A 16,058-nucleotide genomic window follows, 5' to 3' on the forward strand; every position below is an offset into this window, starting at 1 on the left:
CTAATTTTTTGCGAGGTTCTAATCCCAGTATCCATAAACTTTATATGTGACGGGTAATTTTTTCTTCCAAAACTAACGATGAAGATAATATTCCGTCAAAACTATTAATATTTTAACCTTTTGCTAAGCTTTTTAATGTTCAAATGTAAAAATGAGAAAGATTGACATGAAAGAAATAGAAGAAAGTTTTTTTTCGAGAAAAAAAATATTTTTCTAATTTTTTAGTTATAAGAGAATAGTGGTATTTTACTTTCAGAGTTTAAGCAACAGACGAGAGTTAGCATTTCGAAATAATTATTTTTCGTGCAAATTATCTAATAAATGGCTTTTTATCAAAATCACCTCATCTCGGTGCTTTTTGTAACTTTAACGGTTTCACCCCGATCGTCCTTCTCACTAATTTGTTGCTTCCGTTACCAAATCTTGCAATCCTTCTTATCCGATTGCTATTTGGCTGTTTGCTTTCCACTTTCCAGTAGCTTCTTCCCCTATTCTGAATCAAATTATCAATCAGAGAGAGAGAGAGAGAGAGAGAGTAGAAATAGTTCAAATCTTTTCTTTTGCTTTGATCTTGGAGTGAGTCTTCCTATTGGGTTTATTGGTTTTTACCCTTTTGATTACCTGATCATAGTAATGTTACCTTGTTGATATCTTTGTGAGATTCTGACCGAACCTTGTATTTTTTTTTTCTAGTTGTAGAGAGCTGAGAGTTTGTCCATGGCGGAATTAGTCGGCCCTAGAGTTTATAGCTGCTGCAACTGCCGGAACCATGTCTCTCTTCACGATGATATCATCTCTAAGTCTTTTCAGGTTAATTTTTAACAAAACTCTCGCAAAGTTGGGAATTTTCTTTTTCTTTCTATCTTTTGATCACCATGTTTGTTATGGAATTAAGGATTGCTGCGTATGAAATTCGAAGAATACAAATATTATTCAACTTGCATATTAATTCGAGCGACGTAGCTTAATTAGTGAATGCAAATAGTCATTTTAATTGAAGTATAGTTCGGTTGCATTTAATTGTTGTGCTCTTACTTGGTGAATGATTCTGTCTTTATTGCATTGCCATACGAATCGGATTAGGGAAGAAATGGGCGTGCCTTCTTGTTTTCGCATGCAATGAACATAATCATGGGGCAAAAGGAGGACAGGCAGCTCATGACAGGACTGCATACGGTTGCCGATATTTATTGTGGCGATTGCCGTGAAGTATTGGGTTGGAAGTATGAAAGAGCTTATGAGCAGTCACAGAAGTACAAGGAAGGGAAGTACATTTTTGAGAAGTCAAAGATTGTCAAGGAGAATTGGTAGTTCTCATGAACTGCAGTATTGGTAATGCTTGTGATGCACACAAAGTGTACATATAATGCAGTCTTCTGTGTTTTATGTTCCCCTTTGTGCTCATAAGTAACTGTTTAAATATAGATTCAGTCTCTACTTGTTTTGCATCCTTGCTTTGATGCGACAATTAAGTTCATGTAGTGGATCTCTGGTAACTGTTGATTTTGTTCTACTGTCTAATGATCATAGTGAATGTGTCACGCTTTATCAGAAATAAGGTTTGTCATCCTCTATCTAGTTCTAAACTGCCTTTCTAGTGATGGTATGTAGTATACTACTCACAGTTTCATGGGAATAAACATAAACTATGAACCCAAAAGGATACATAGAGATTACTCAGTTTATCGTTGCAAATCTCTTTCATTAGACATTCTATTTATTTATTTATTTTATATCTTTCTTCCTTCTCCAAAATTTTTCCTATCATGATTTTAGGGAAGTTCTCTTGAATTTGAGACCTCCTGCAATTATTTGATGGTTATGACTTATGACTAATGTGTGAATTGTCTCTGTTGACTGTCTTAAGTACTTTTGAGCTGCACCAACTTCTTTTTTAAATATATGCTAGAATAGAAAATCTACTTTTTTGACAAGCTGACTTTTGAGTTATTGGTCGCCAAATTTATCTGTAAGTGCTAGTTTTGGTTTATTTTCTTTATTGTTAATCTAAAATCATTTTATAGCTTCCATGAAGGGACCAAATATCCTAGGCTAAGACTGTTGGTTTCTTCTGTAACTTTGATTTTTTTGTCATGAAACCTCTCTGAATAAACTGTAGAAATGGACTATCTAATACAAACTAACTGGTTTGAAATGCACCGCACCCATTCATTTGGTTACTTGTGCTTGATCATGTACTCCCAAAGTTTCCTAATAGGACTCAAAATTTATTTGATGTTAGTTTGCTCATCCTTGTACTACAATTGTATGACTATCTTTCACCATGAGGGACTCACACTTATGCTTCTTTGACAGAGAATGAGGGCATAAACCTGGTGAAACAGTCTCCATTATGCCCTTATGTCAGGGACCATGTATTATGCTCATAAAATAGGGTGAATTAGCAGGTCCGATTGACCCTTTATGGTTACAGAGGTGATAAGGTATAACTCATACTGATGGTATTATGGTATTTCATGAATGTAGAAGTCATTTACAAGTGCCCAAGAAATAAATGATCTTGATCCTTTATGTTTAATGTATGATTGTTAGGATGACAGTGTCATAGGAAAATGATTTTTCATGTTTAGATGAGAAGGAAAAAAACTGAGCCCAGAACAGAGTGTTTCATCTCAGGTAGAAGTGACCTTATCTGGAAACATAGTGGTGATAAAAATGGGCAGCATTTCTGAGATGGAATCTTTCATCATTGCACATTAGAAGGAGTTGAGGAATAATGATCTTTTTTCCAGAAAGATTATAGCAATGATCTTATGTATCATGGGCAACTATTGTTAGAGAAAGTTGTGACAATCTATGATGCATAATATTACTGCATTCTGCTACTTAAGGTGGTTTATTAGACCGCTTATGTAAGTAGACTTCAAGAGTGCAAGTAGGTGTCCAAAATAAGAAAGTATTTATATGTTAATAATGATATGGCTTGATTTAAATGCTAGTTTTGTATCATCAAATTTAACAAGTTAGCTTTTAAGTTATCTATAAGCTCACAGTATGAATACACAAATTTCTTGCTTACACTTTTACCTTCCAAGGCTAAATCTCACCCTAAGAAGCTGACGTATTGGTATATGGTTTGTTCACTCTTCTTTCATAGAGAGAAGCTTTGAATAGTTGAATCCCCTCTCAAGAGCATCTCAGAAAACATGGTTTCAGTTCTTCCGTTATATGAGTTTCAGGCAATATGTTGAGCTTTCTCCAGGTTGAAGCCTGAGGGAACTGATGTAAGCTAGCTGGAACAAGGTAAAACCACCAAATGAACTGCATAAACTGCCAAACTTAGATCTTTGGTGAAACTCATGCAATGTGCAGAAATGTCTTTTGGTTGGAAGTCAAAAATGTCTACCACCTGCAGGAAGAACCACCGAGTCACTTAGTAGAAACATCCATATGCTGGTGATTGGAACTAAATGATGTCATGCAGAAAATTAGTAACATGTCCTTTTACTTGCCTAGCATCTTTTTCTGATAACTCTAGCTTTACCACAGATATGAATGTCTGTACTATATAACTGAATAGAGTGGGAGTGCAATGAGAACTGCATTTCGTGTAGTAGCTTTCTATGGACAACTGGCTACTGGTATGGAATATTTTACTAGCTTATGAATGTAATAGATGAACTTCCTTAATTTCAGTCATGAATGGGAATTGATGCTGAAGGTGTCCTGGTGACCAAGGTGATCATTTCTCAATCTTCTGAAATTCTACCTTCTTTAACAGGAGCCTTACTATCTACTGAAGTATTCACAGAGATTTCATGATGTAGTCTTCGATTGCCTGAGTTTCATGTTGATTTGAACCATTCTTGTTGTCCTATCCTACAAATTTCTGTTCTACTTGCAGAAATAGAAAGCAAAGAGAAAACAGGTCACTGGATTAGTGGTTGAGTAAATAGATGGAAGTAATGAATAATCGTGTTTGATTCTTTACATCTTTTGATGCATATCTCTATCTGGCTGTCTTTATACTGCTATGTTGTTCATGATGCTCTTACACCTTGAAATCAAACTAATACAATTTTCAGATTGCATTTTAGTACTGCAGAATGAACATTTATTTTTGTCGTCCATCTTGAACATTTTTGGCTTTCTGCTGAGCAGTGTATGTAAATTATAACTAGCAACAGGATGTATGCAGTATTCTCATTGTCGAGGAGATTGTTTTTAAGGCTTGAACAGTCAGGCTTAGGGGTGAAAATCGGTAGGATTTAGGTTGAGATTTCAGACTTATCCATATCCGAATTTTGTTAGATATAGATTGAGATTTTTCTATCCGTTTTAATATTCAAATTTGTATCCATATTCGAGTAGTCTATGCATATATGAATATGAGTTGACGAATAATGTTCGAAGCAATATCCACATATTATTTAATTTAGAATACTATAAAAATAGTGATATAAAATATTTTTATATTTTTATATGAATCTCTAGTCAAAATTATATATATATTTACTAATTGTCTGGAGATTTCAGTAATTATATCACAAGTATATTCAATATCCAATCCTTATCTATGATTGTACCCGGCGAATATGAAAATTAAATTCACTATCAATATTCGAAGAAAAATATGAATATGAATACCGATATGATTTTACCGCCATCTAATTAGTACCGATATGATCCAGTTCCTCTTACTCAGGCTGCGCCATGGAACAGTCAATCTAACCAAAATAAGTGCCACATTACCTACTCATTAAAGTAGAAAAAATTTTGATTTTCTTTACTTCCATTGGATATATAAAACTAGTAAGCTAATAGTTTTTTTTTTTTAAAAAACAGAAAAGCTAAATTTAGAGGTAGATTCTGTTATCTGAGTGCAGCAATTTCTAGTTTTAGAATTCATATCTAGATTCAGAATGGAGAAGCAACCACACGACAACAAGTGGCATCTTAATATGAGAGCTCAACTATGATTATGACCCTTAAAAAGATGATTGTCAACTGGCCCAAAATTTTATACGCAGTGAAAATTCTATGTTAGCAACTCCTAGTGGCCAAGTTGCTGAATTGGGAACCAATTTTAGCATATCCTACTGCCAAAGTTCTTGAATGGTGTTCCAAATGCTTTGAGAATGCTTCCTTGCCTCTTTCTCAATTGCCCCAACCTTCCATGACCTAAGTTTAATTGGTGCCTCAACAAATTCTTAAGTTAGTACTCAGAAAAGAAAAAATGAAGAAGAAGAAGACCAACTTCCAAGTTCAAAGAAATTAGACAAAGATGAGGAAGAAAAAAAAAATAAAGGAAATGAGGAAGAAATGGGAAGTTTTGATACTTCTCAGGCCTTTCTATGAAAACTTTAAGAAATCAACAAAAAATTAAAATTATCAAAATAATCTTGAGGGTCAAATATGTTGTCGGATGTAGTCGTTATAAAAGTTTTTAAAAGAGAGCGTCTCAGAGAAGAAAATTCTTCTTTGTATAGAAATCGAATACATATAAGGTTGCTTTCGCAATTTCTTTTACTTTTTTTAATTATTTTTTCAGGCATTAAATATAGCCTCAAGGTTTAGTATTATAATAACAATAATAATCACAAAATATATGAAGAAGAAATGGAAAGTTTAATTTCTATGGCAATGGGGGACTACCAAGACTCAAAAACTATCAAACTCTAAACCGTCTAAACCAAAAAATTAAAAAAAAAGTATCAAAGTGATATAAAAACTTCACTCCTTACAATGAGCTCAAGGTTCAATTATCCGGTCGAATGCAGGTGTTATAAAAGTTTTGGAGAAGAGCGTCTCACGTAGAAGTTATTCTTCGTAAAAAATTAAATAATATAATCTAACTAATGCGAAACGGTCGACACGTGTATGAATAGAATTAATAATTTTTGTATTCCAGAGACCTCCCAAAGATCCTTCCATGGGATATAAACCCCTAAAGTGACAACAACCATGATGCTAAAGTACATAGTGTGAAAATAGTGATACTCTCTTTTAGCAAAACAAGACCACATTAGTGGCAACTTTCACCAACATGGGCAGAAGAAATTTACTACTTGGAGAACAAGTTGCAGTATAATTTATCTTTGAGATGCTAATCAATCAAATGAAGTACTAACACTATAATTTTTCTTACACACACACACGCATGTGTCCACATCTATATAAAGTACAAACAAGGGTTCATTTTTAATTTCCTCTAAGCGGGGCAATTGGATGGTTGACGTTGTAGGGTGAGTGGAACTTCCGTCGAACAGGTGGAGTGCATCTCCGGAAAGCAACCAATCGTATGTGAGGAGCTCTGACCCGAGGTTTTAAATCTTTTCCGTCTCTATTTACTCTTTCGCCTCGCTTCCCTTTCCCATTTTGTTTCGCTTCAGGTTTTGTTGGCTGTGTCAGTAAAGGTAGAGCGGAGGAGGAGGAGGAGAAGGAGGGGGAGGAGGACAAAGCTGCCTCTTTTGGTTCGTATCTCTTCTCTGGGCACGACGATAATTGCAGGAGTGAGGAACCCATCTCACTGAGGTATGATTCTTTTTTGGCTTCTGTTGGTGTTTCCTTAATCTGGTTAGTAAAAAGTCTCGTCTTTGTTAACTAGGCTGGTCCGATTCTTAGAAAGGATGGTTTTGGAAGTGGAAGAGAATAGTTTTTTTTTTTTGGGGGAGGGGGTGGGGGGATGGGGGCAATGGCGTTTTATGGAGGAAAGTTAGCAGTTTTGAGCTTGTTTGGTCAAGATCAGATTAGGACTGGATGGTTGGAGAGTTTTCTGGATGTTGCATGGTTTCGTCCTTTGGAGTTCATATAATAGAGATAAGGAGTTAGATTCTAGAATAGTTTTTTTTTAGTAAAGTTGTAAAGGAATGTTCTTGATACCATTACCTGAAAGCGTGCTGGTATTTTAAATTTGTTCAGTCTATCATGCTGGTATTTTAGATTTGTGCAGTCTGTGTGTGGAACATTAAGATAGCATTAAGTGTTATTTTTATGTCGAATGTTGCCTGATTGGCTTACACGCGATATCAAGTATTATGTGATAACACGTTCCTTTTGCTTGGGCTTTTTCTTCTGACAACTGGGATTTGTAGATTTAGGTGAGGAAGATTATATTTAAGTAATATTTGGTACATTGAATGAGGCAAGATAGTTTAATATCATGGCTAAGTATATAGTAAATTTTTTCTGTCGTATTATTTTACAATCCAAGACTATATTCTGTGGATATGTATCATAAGAGCCTTCTTCAGGATAAAGTTATTAAGCCTACTTATGATTTTCTACTATTATAGCTCTTAAAGCAGAAAGAATCTCTTTATCAGGTGTGGCCTCTTATCGACATTTCAGGATTACTTGGTTCCAAAAGAAATTAATTTATTATGTATAGAGATCTGTAGCTTTCATTTAGTAACTGTTTGTAGCATGCAGTACATAGCTTTGGATGTATTTGTCACATTTTTATCTCTCCTGATGCCAAAATCCTCATCTATCAAATTCTAGTATTTTGGCTTTTTTTTCACTGATATGCTACTCCAGTGTTTTTGCCTATGTCACCATTTATCCCTTTTTTGATGACTTCCTGTTTGATGTTCTTTTCTGTATAACTATGATTACTACTACTGGTGGAGCACACTCACAGGTAATGCATGTGACATGCTGTTAAGATAACTAAATAACCATGAATCAACTAGTGCTGAACCATAATAGATGCTGGATGCCATTCTTGATAGGATGTGAAAGACATTGTCCTGGTTACCTTCTAAGGTATCGTCATACAGTTCAACTTCATAGTTCACTATAGGTTACCCTTGATAATGATGCTGTTGACTCATCTTTACATTTCTTTTGCTAATCTCTCAAGTTTATGTTATATTTATATTGCTGAATGACTCAAGTTTTCTTTTAATTACCTCAGACAACTTGAAACAAACAAAGACACAATTTGGAAAGAGAAATTATGAATAGAACTTCTTCTTAGATTTATTTTGGTTTATAGTTATTGGGACCATCTCTGTAAAGAATTACATTGCTTAAGTTGAAGCTGAACATGGACAATTGTCTTTCTTTGGGATGTTTTATCTTTTATGTGAACAAACAAACAATACTATATTTATCTTTACTGAGCTACATGTATCAGTTCCTCTTTCTAATTTATGCAACTCTTACTGACTGATCTTCTTGATTCCTTGGCATTATATCTAGCAAAACCATAACAAACGAAAAGGAGGTAGACTCTGAAGAAAACTAGAAAGTAAGAACAAAAGTTATATATATATATATAAAGTTTTATATTGTTGGACAGATTGCTTACATTATAAACGGGCATTAAGAATATCTTTGTATTTTAATTTGTTTATGAGTTATGCAAACGACTCTTCTAGTATACTATTTACCTTCTCACTGTTTGGTTGCAAATTATGCTTGCAATACAGGAGCAGTTATGCTTTCCGTATCAGTTGCTGACCTTTTACTATGAATGGGTCCTATGTTATAATCTTCTGTATCTGCATGCAGTAGAGAAGTGATATATGTAAAATTTATCATATTTGCAAGTTATTAAGTTCCTCCATACTACAACTGTTCTACAGTTGAGAACTACTTTTTAGCTATTTGTGTTCATATAGCTGAGCTGAATTTATATCCCTCTTTCTATATTTAAAAGTTGGATGTGACAATTGGTATCACCATTGTCAATTTTACATGTCGCATCAACTAGATTGATTGCTTAGTGTTGGTAAAGTACTGGTTTTAATTTTGTCTAGCCTGGTTCAAGGATTTTCTAATATATCAGCACTGTTATTTTGCCTTATCCATCGCATGTGGTCAACTTCTATTCCAGTACAAATTCCATTATTTCTTGAGAGAATTGCTGATATTAATTACCACCATATTTTTTGCAACTTTGTTTCCCAGGTACTCCATTCCTTAGAAGAGACCCAGATGTAGTGATATCATTCTCACATTGTTTCAAGTATGTAGAGACTTATAATAAAACTCTATCTCACTGAAGACAACCTCTTATCCTCAGTTGTGGGTGTGCCATTTTGAGTCTTTGACTAATTTTTCTGATTATGACGCCACTTATATTTTCCTTTTTAATCATTAAAAAGCTCAAAGTCTAGATATGGTTTGGATAAAAAGTCAATCCTCTCTTGATACAAAGATACTTGGGGCCTACAAAGTTTTTTACCCAATATACTAAACCACTTAGTATAGGCTCCAAGCTATTGCGCTTTGAGCTAAATGTCGCTGAGCCATTGTTCCAAGTTATCATGCCGCCGAGCCATCTCTTGAAACCATCGTGCTGCCGAGCTTGTCGAAGCCTACGCACCATCGAACCAAGCCAAGCCATCAAAGCCATCTCCACCTAACCAATTATTGTTGCTACAATACATTGGTTAGAGTCGATCCTACGATCTCCATCATCATAGGAGAGGTATCGAACCAAGTACCAACTTTTTAAAGTTGGTTGGTACACCATTTATATTTAGATTATTGATTCTTCATTCTGGAGGTCCATCATAACATCAAAACAGTGCCCTGATATTGCTTGTAGTTTATCTACTATAAGATAGAGATGATGGAAGACAAAAATCTAGTAGATTTTATATAGTCTTATACTAAGGGTTATTAGACTTATTTATTTTTCTGAAAGTAATCTAGCATCATACTATTCATGGTACTGTAATTGTCGGCATTGTAGCAGGGAATAGTGCCGACGAATATTTTATTATTATTTTGAAGGAGTCCTAAATAGTGTACATTAGGGTTTGTTTAAGTAACCTAAAGAGTCCTCTTAGATTAAAAGTGTATTTTAGATTATTCCTATAAAAAGCTACATCTGACAAGCAGATGATGAAATTACGAAAAGAAGTTTCTTTTGGGTAGGTGCTATCTCTTTCTCTTTCTCCCTCTTATTCCTTATCTATTATCTTTCTCTCTAAATTATCACTCTCTTGTTCTCTTCATCTTTTACCTTTTTTGTACCTCTTTATTTATCTCTATTAGAAGATTCACCATCAAATTGTAGGACCCCTACATTGTCCTACGTTATATTTTGTCTTAACTAGAAAAGGAATTTGGGCATAAAGATATAACTAACAATATTAAGCTATCTGTTGCTTTGTTAATTTCTCCCTCCTTTTCAGAATAATTTCATTTAATATGAAGATTTTCGTGCATATGTAGACTGTAATTCTTTTTTACCTTGGTCATTTGATGTTGAAGATGTGGGCTATCCTGATTGTATTTGGCTCACAAAGTGTTTTGGTATGTAATCAGTCCCTACCTCTTGAATCCATATATCCTTCTGATGATTGAATATGAAACATCAACCTCCAAAAATCATGTGTCTTTTATGTGGAAAAAATTCACGTGACTCTCACATAACCTGCTAGTGTAATATTCTCATAAAGTATCTAAAATAGATCTAAAATACCATAACAATTTAAGCAAATAATAAAAAATTACAAGTATCACAGGCCTCAACAAGCCTCCAGGAATATATGTCCATATATAAACTTAAAACATAAAAACTCTCGCAGGGACTAAAGTCTAACCAGGAAGAAAAGAATAAGCAATACTAATAAGAAAATAAATCCGCTATTCTTCGATATCAACATCCTTCATATTTAATTCTGAAATGTTTCTACAAAAAAGACGGTGAGCACATGACCTAGCAAGTAGAATCTAATAATAGTCTATGAACAATGTATTGCATGATAAATAGAAATGCATGTTCATAATTATCAACATATCGAGGTAAATGTGTACAATGTAATTTGCAACAAATTTTTATTTACTCATAACACACATAACTGCATAATATCATCATAACTCAATGTGTCATAATCCACATAACAACCATGTCAATGATGTCATAATCCACATAGCAAATATAATAATGAGGACTAGTCATCTAGTAGTAATATTGCCCGTATATTTTTGGCGACGTTGCATATGACCAATTGTCTATGGTCATTAGACTAAAGACTTCAGTCGTAGGCCTATCATCATCAACATCATTACCGCTCTAGTAAATCATTACATATAGCATAATCATTACTTATAGCAGAATCATCGCACATAGCAGAATCATCGCATATAGTGGGAAAGAGGTCATAGCTCAATGGACGCTCTGACCTTGCATCATCGGATACTGTTAGAGCTATAACCCTATAACCCTATCTCTCAAACATCTTTCTACTATAATCTTATACTAGTTTCCAAACAAGGCAATATAATCACCTAAATGCTTCAGCAGCTAACAAGCTCAACTGTAGACCGTTAATATGATAATGCTATATAATACACTCTACTCTTAACCCTGGGCTGAGCGGGTGAGAATAGTACTGCCTAATTGGGACTAGACTAATAATGATATGTGTATGTGGTGTCATGTCTTCTATTACCTTATTACATCATGATTATCAAGATAACATGTCATAACTAAGTATGGAGTCTATCATAAATAAAGGGATAAATAATAAATAATGCATGTAAAAATAATAAATAATGACATAAAGTAATTATCATCACAATAATTACATCATTCATAGACTAACATATGATCTAACTCGCTTGAAATATCTCTAGAATCTGTCTAACTCTTGGACTCCTCCTGAATCTCGAGATTCTCCTCGTACAGTAATGGGTCTGTGGATCAGACTGCAGGGTTAGTTTGGTCCGCCGGTGCTCCGGTGATCCGCAGCCCTCATCAAGCTCTTTGGCGGCACGAAACAAAGAAAAGAGAGAGAAAGAAAGGAATGAGGGAGAAAAGAGTGGTTGGGAAAAAGAAAAGGGTCGACGGGTTAGGTTTTTATAGAGACAAGGGGGAGGGGGCGGAATGGAGTCCGAACTCCACTCCGGTGCCTATCTCTCCCGCCTCTAGCGACTAACTGTGAGATGTGGGGGAAGAGTGGAAGAAGTCAGCGCAGGTGCTTGGCGAGTGTGCTGCGGTTGGAGTGCACGCGCATGGCTTGTGCGCTGAATTTTTTTTTTTTTTTGTGTTACAGAATAAATAGGAAGAACAATTTCCTAGTAGTGCACCTAAATTCATTTTAATAGGGAAATATAAAATTACCCATTAACTTTTATTGTAGAATATCAACTTAGGTTCTCTTTAGAGTTTGTTGGAAATATTAGTTATCCTGTATATACTACATTAATTTCTTCCTGGTCACCTAAATATTCTACCAATGATTGGATAAGTTAGGAGAGACATTTCTAAGAATTTTTAGGGTATTTTATAAATCACATCTTACATTTTACCTATCTTATGATTGACACTTGTCTTTGACGATTTTGTAACCTGACCCTTCTTTTTTCTCTATAATTCTCATTTAACACCCTAGCGTTATTTTGACTAATTGATATCAACTAAATTACTAAAATATCCTCAACATTATTTTTCTCCCTCTCTGTCCTTTTTTTTATGAAGGCATGGGTAATTTAGGTATATATAAATTATTTTATATATTATAACGGAATATTTCTTTGCTAGTACGTTTAAATTAATGGAGGGTATTAAATGAAAATTATAAAGAAAAAATAGAGGTCGGGTTACAAAAATCTCAAAAACAGGGTGTGAATCACAAAATAGATAAAATGTAAGGTGTGATTTGTAAAATTCCTAATTTTATAATAGATTATCAACTTTCAGATCTTTGTAAAGCGTGTTGGAAAGACCGCTTGTTGCATATATATATATATATATATACTGTAGGCATATTTTGTGCCATGTTTGAGTTTATTTCTTTAACTGGGAACTGAAAACTGAAGGCAGTTCATTCTCTTCCTGCAGTCATGTAGCATCTAGAAGAGCACCTCACTGCACATGTTGAGAATGAATTTCATAAGAAATTCAACGAGCATATGGACCAATACAAGGAAGCTGAGACATACAAGTTCGGTGATCAAACAACGAGTGATATCATTGTTCATTTAAGAAACAAGGATAGGAGACCAGAGTGGTTTCACTGCCACTCATTCATTCTGACAAAAAGAGAGCAAGTTTTTGCAGATTGGTTTTCTAGAAATCGTCACAGTCTCTCTAATGATTGTATTGAAATTCAGTGCTCACGATCCAAGTATGACCATTATGCTAAACTCTTGAAACTGCTATATCTCTCACAAGATTCACTTTTAGACTCGTGGGATTCTGTTAAATCTACCCTTGGTATTCTTCAAGCATCAGTTACTCTTCAATGTGAATCCATAATGCGTAGCTGCATCCAGTATTTAGAGGCTGTACCTTGGGACGAAAAGGAGGAGGGAGAGATTGTAAAATTAGTTCCATCCCTAGGCCCAGAAGCCTTGCCTATATTGTCTCGTATACAGCCTGTCAATACAAATGCCATAAAGAATGTTTTCCTATCTGCCATCCGCTTTGCTACAACAATGGACACTTCCTCCCCTCCACTCTCAGTTGAACTGAAGACTTCTGCTCAGGAACAAATTGAATACATGCTTCTGGATGATGAAGAAACTCCTCTGGTTGCTGTGGATGAAGATGTGAAGTGTGAGCTGCAGAGCAGCCTTGAAAAGATGTTTACCACATTCAAGATGGCTCTAGATTTACTGGTCCCAGAATATGATAAATCACCTGAGCAGTCCGAGCAGAGAGTGTTGCAAAGCCTGTCAGACCTTGAGTGGATCTGCAATATACTTTCTAAATTTGATTTAATGAAGGACTTCATTTCCAGCTGGATGCATATCTCTGATCATGTCCTGGAAGTACTCCAAGATGAAAAATATGATTGTAGCTTGTGGGCAGTGAAAGCTAAGCTGATAGAAGTGACTGGAAAGGCTTTGGAAGCTATTGGTTATGGCAGTGTAATTCTTCCAGCACCATCCAGGATTCAGTTCCTTAAGACATGGCTTCCATACATAAGGAAGATGAAGCCTTTGCTGGATTCCAAGAATGCAGAGGATGAGATGTTCTCTTATAAGATGGACGGCGATCTGTGTCAGAATATTGAGGGTGCAATTGTTTCTCTGGTGCTGGCATTGCCATCTAGTGATCAAGCAGATGTTTTAGCAGACTGGATCAACCGTAGCGAGCAGTTGAACTACCCTGATCTAAGTGAGGCATTTGATGTGTGGAGCTACAGGACCAAAACTGCAAAGAGGAGGCTGATGGTAGGCCTCAATGGAGTTGGCAATCAATCTGTGAGATTGTAATCTGATATCACAGTTTAATTTATGTCCTATTTAGATGAACTAAGCTCGATAAATTGGTCATAAAAGATTTTTGGTGGTTGTTTTTATTTCTCCAGTAGGAGGCCAACTAAACTTTTTATATAATGAGTTATAAGAAGGCAGCAATGAAGTATGGCAGTGCTTCTATTCAAGCTTACATCTGCTTATATTTGATGCAAGCTTCTCTTCGTATGCAAGTTTTGATGTGAAGAATGTTTCTTTTCTAAAATGTTGTCTAAATTGTTGGTTTCTTCATTGATTTGATGCCTCATGCCTTTGTATGATAAAGATGACAGAAAGATATTACATTACTTTTTGCATCATTGCGTTGTTTATTAATTTCTCATTAAATTTAACTAGTATTGAGAGCTTGTTTTAGGAGAACCTAACCTCACATTAGATGATGGTGATGCAATCTTTGTGTTGTATTGCCATGAATCTTCAACTACTAGCTTCTAGTAGTCATTCCAAAGTATATTTAGTGCATGCATGCTTGCTAGTTGCTACTCTGTTTATGTTAGCTTGAACACTATATAAATCTTGGTCTGAGGTGATGATCTCCATATTTTGCATCACATTAGTGAAATGGCTTTATGATAATTACCTCTTGACCATCAGAGAAGAGTGGTAGAGTCCTGAGCCAACTCATTTGACATTTTTATCTTCTAGTTTTCATACAGTTCTCTTATTTAATGATATTTTTTTTATTTTTTCTACTATATTGTTGAGGCTTAACCTTATATGTATTAAAAAGTAATTGGGAGAATAGTTGTGCAAACCAAAATTAAACAAACATTTTGAAGCGTATATATGTACTTAAATATTAACTTTAGAGGAGTATACACATAAATAAGAGATGTTTTAAGTTCTCAATTAGTATACTGTTACACAAGAAAACTAAGATGCACATTATATTAGCATGCATAAAGGTGACCTATTCTCGATATGCTATTGAACCTTGAAAATGTCTTTTATTGCTGTAACGAAGACATACAGGAGTATAATTATCAATAAGATAATAATATAATACATGGAAGGAAAGATAGTACACGTAACTAGTTAGGCCCTTTATATATAGAAATATTTTTTATCGGTATAATATCTTATATAGTTATCTATAAGAAGAAATTATAGATTTTAGGATGGATTGATTATATATTACTATGAACTAAAGATTGTGGCATGAGGAACCTTGGCTCAGTGGTATATATCTCTACAAGCTTTGAGTGTTAAAATAAAAGTCTTTTTAACACTAGAAATTAATACCTCTAATTATTATTTATCACTCGCCTATATTAATACCTCTAATTATTATTTATCACTCGCCTATATGTTCTTAACATATGCAGTCCCTATATTTTACTTTTATTATTATTTATACTCTATCACGTAGATATTTATCACTCGCCTCAACATTTTGTTTTTAATGGCTTAAAAATGCCCTGACATCATATATTTGAGTTAAATTAAGCATAGATGTAAAATAATATTTATACCTCTAATTAAGGAGCTCATACAAATCAAGCCAAACACCACCTCATCTCTTATAAGCCGTCTCATTATCTTCTTCCTTAACTTTACGTAATCTTCCTCCCATCCTCTCTATCCCCACTCCCACCCTATTAATTTTTCTCCTTCCCTTTTAGCATCTCTTATCTGTTCACCTCGACTTATAAGTATTAAGAACTTCATCGAACAAGACCACTCTCGAGCAAAGTTTTGAGTCTTGCCCACGAGTTGAAACGGGTGAGAGAGTGAAGAGATGAGAGATGGCAAAAGAAGAAGAAGAAGAAGAAGAAAATGTGGTTTAATGGGTGGGGGAGAAGTGAGGGAAGAATGAGTAGAGTTTGAAGATAGTGAGTTAGCTCATGACAGGTACTTTGGGTCATTAATTG

At 34.7% G+C, this 16,058-nt stretch overlaps 2 protein-coding genes and 1 long non-coding RNA gene across 11 annotated transcripts; all 3 read left to right on the top strand.

The window, feature by feature from the left end:
• The first annotated feature begins 437 nt into the window (after positions 1-437).
• LOC140800618 (protein yippee-like At4g27745) lies at positions 438-1,572 on the top strand. Its single transcript, XM_073155380.1, has 3 exons — positions 438-576; positions 694-810; positions 1,084-1,572. The coding sequence occupies exons 2-3, from the start codon at positions 718-720 to the stop codon at positions 1,309-1,311; spliced, it is 321 nt and encodes a 106-aa protein (XP_073011481.1). The 5' UTR covers positions 438-576; positions 694-717; the 3' UTR covers positions 1,312-1,572.
• Positions 1,573-2,316: 744 nt separating this feature from the next.
• On the top strand, positions 2,317-3,714 carry LOC140800620 (uncharacterized). Its single transcript, XR_012111284.1, has 2 exons — positions 2,317-2,444; positions 3,119-3,714. It is a non-coding gene; the product is annotated as an uncharacterized lncRNA (long non-coding RNA).
• Positions 3,715-6,158: 2,444 nt separating this feature from the next.
• On the top strand, positions 6,159-14,320 carry LOC140801345 (BTB/POZ domain-containing protein At3g05675-like). 9 transcript variants are annotated; one of them, XM_073156413.1, is made up of 4 exons: positions 6,159-6,284; positions 6,373-6,495; positions 8,167-8,215; positions 12,767-14,320. In XM_073156413.1, exon 4 carries the CDS (start codon positions 12,838-12,840, stop codon positions 14,143-14,145), a length of 1,308 nt encoding a protein of 435 aa, XP_073012514.1. In that variant the 5' UTR covers positions 6,159-6,284; positions 6,373-6,495; positions 8,167-8,215; positions 12,767-12,837; the 3' UTR covers positions 14,146-14,320. The 9 variants fall into 9 exon arrangements, with proteins under 9 accessions (XP_073012514.1, XP_073012517.1, XP_073012518.1 ...); XM_073156414.1 differs by having other exon boundaries at positions 6,170-6,284; positions 6,378-6,495; XM_073156411.1 differs by having other exon boundaries at positions 6,170-6,264; positions 6,354-6,495.
• The last annotated feature ends 1,738 nt before the right edge of the window (positions 14,321-16,058 follow it).

The sequence above is a fragment of the Typha latifolia genome, chromosome 14 (assembly GCF_019914945.1).
Source record: "Typha latifolia isolate L0001 chromosome 14, TyphaL0001v2, whole genome shotgun sequence".
In the NCBI taxonomy this organism is placed as follows: Eukaryota; Viridiplantae; Streptophyta; class Magnoliopsida; order Poales; family Typhaceae; genus Typha; species Typha latifolia.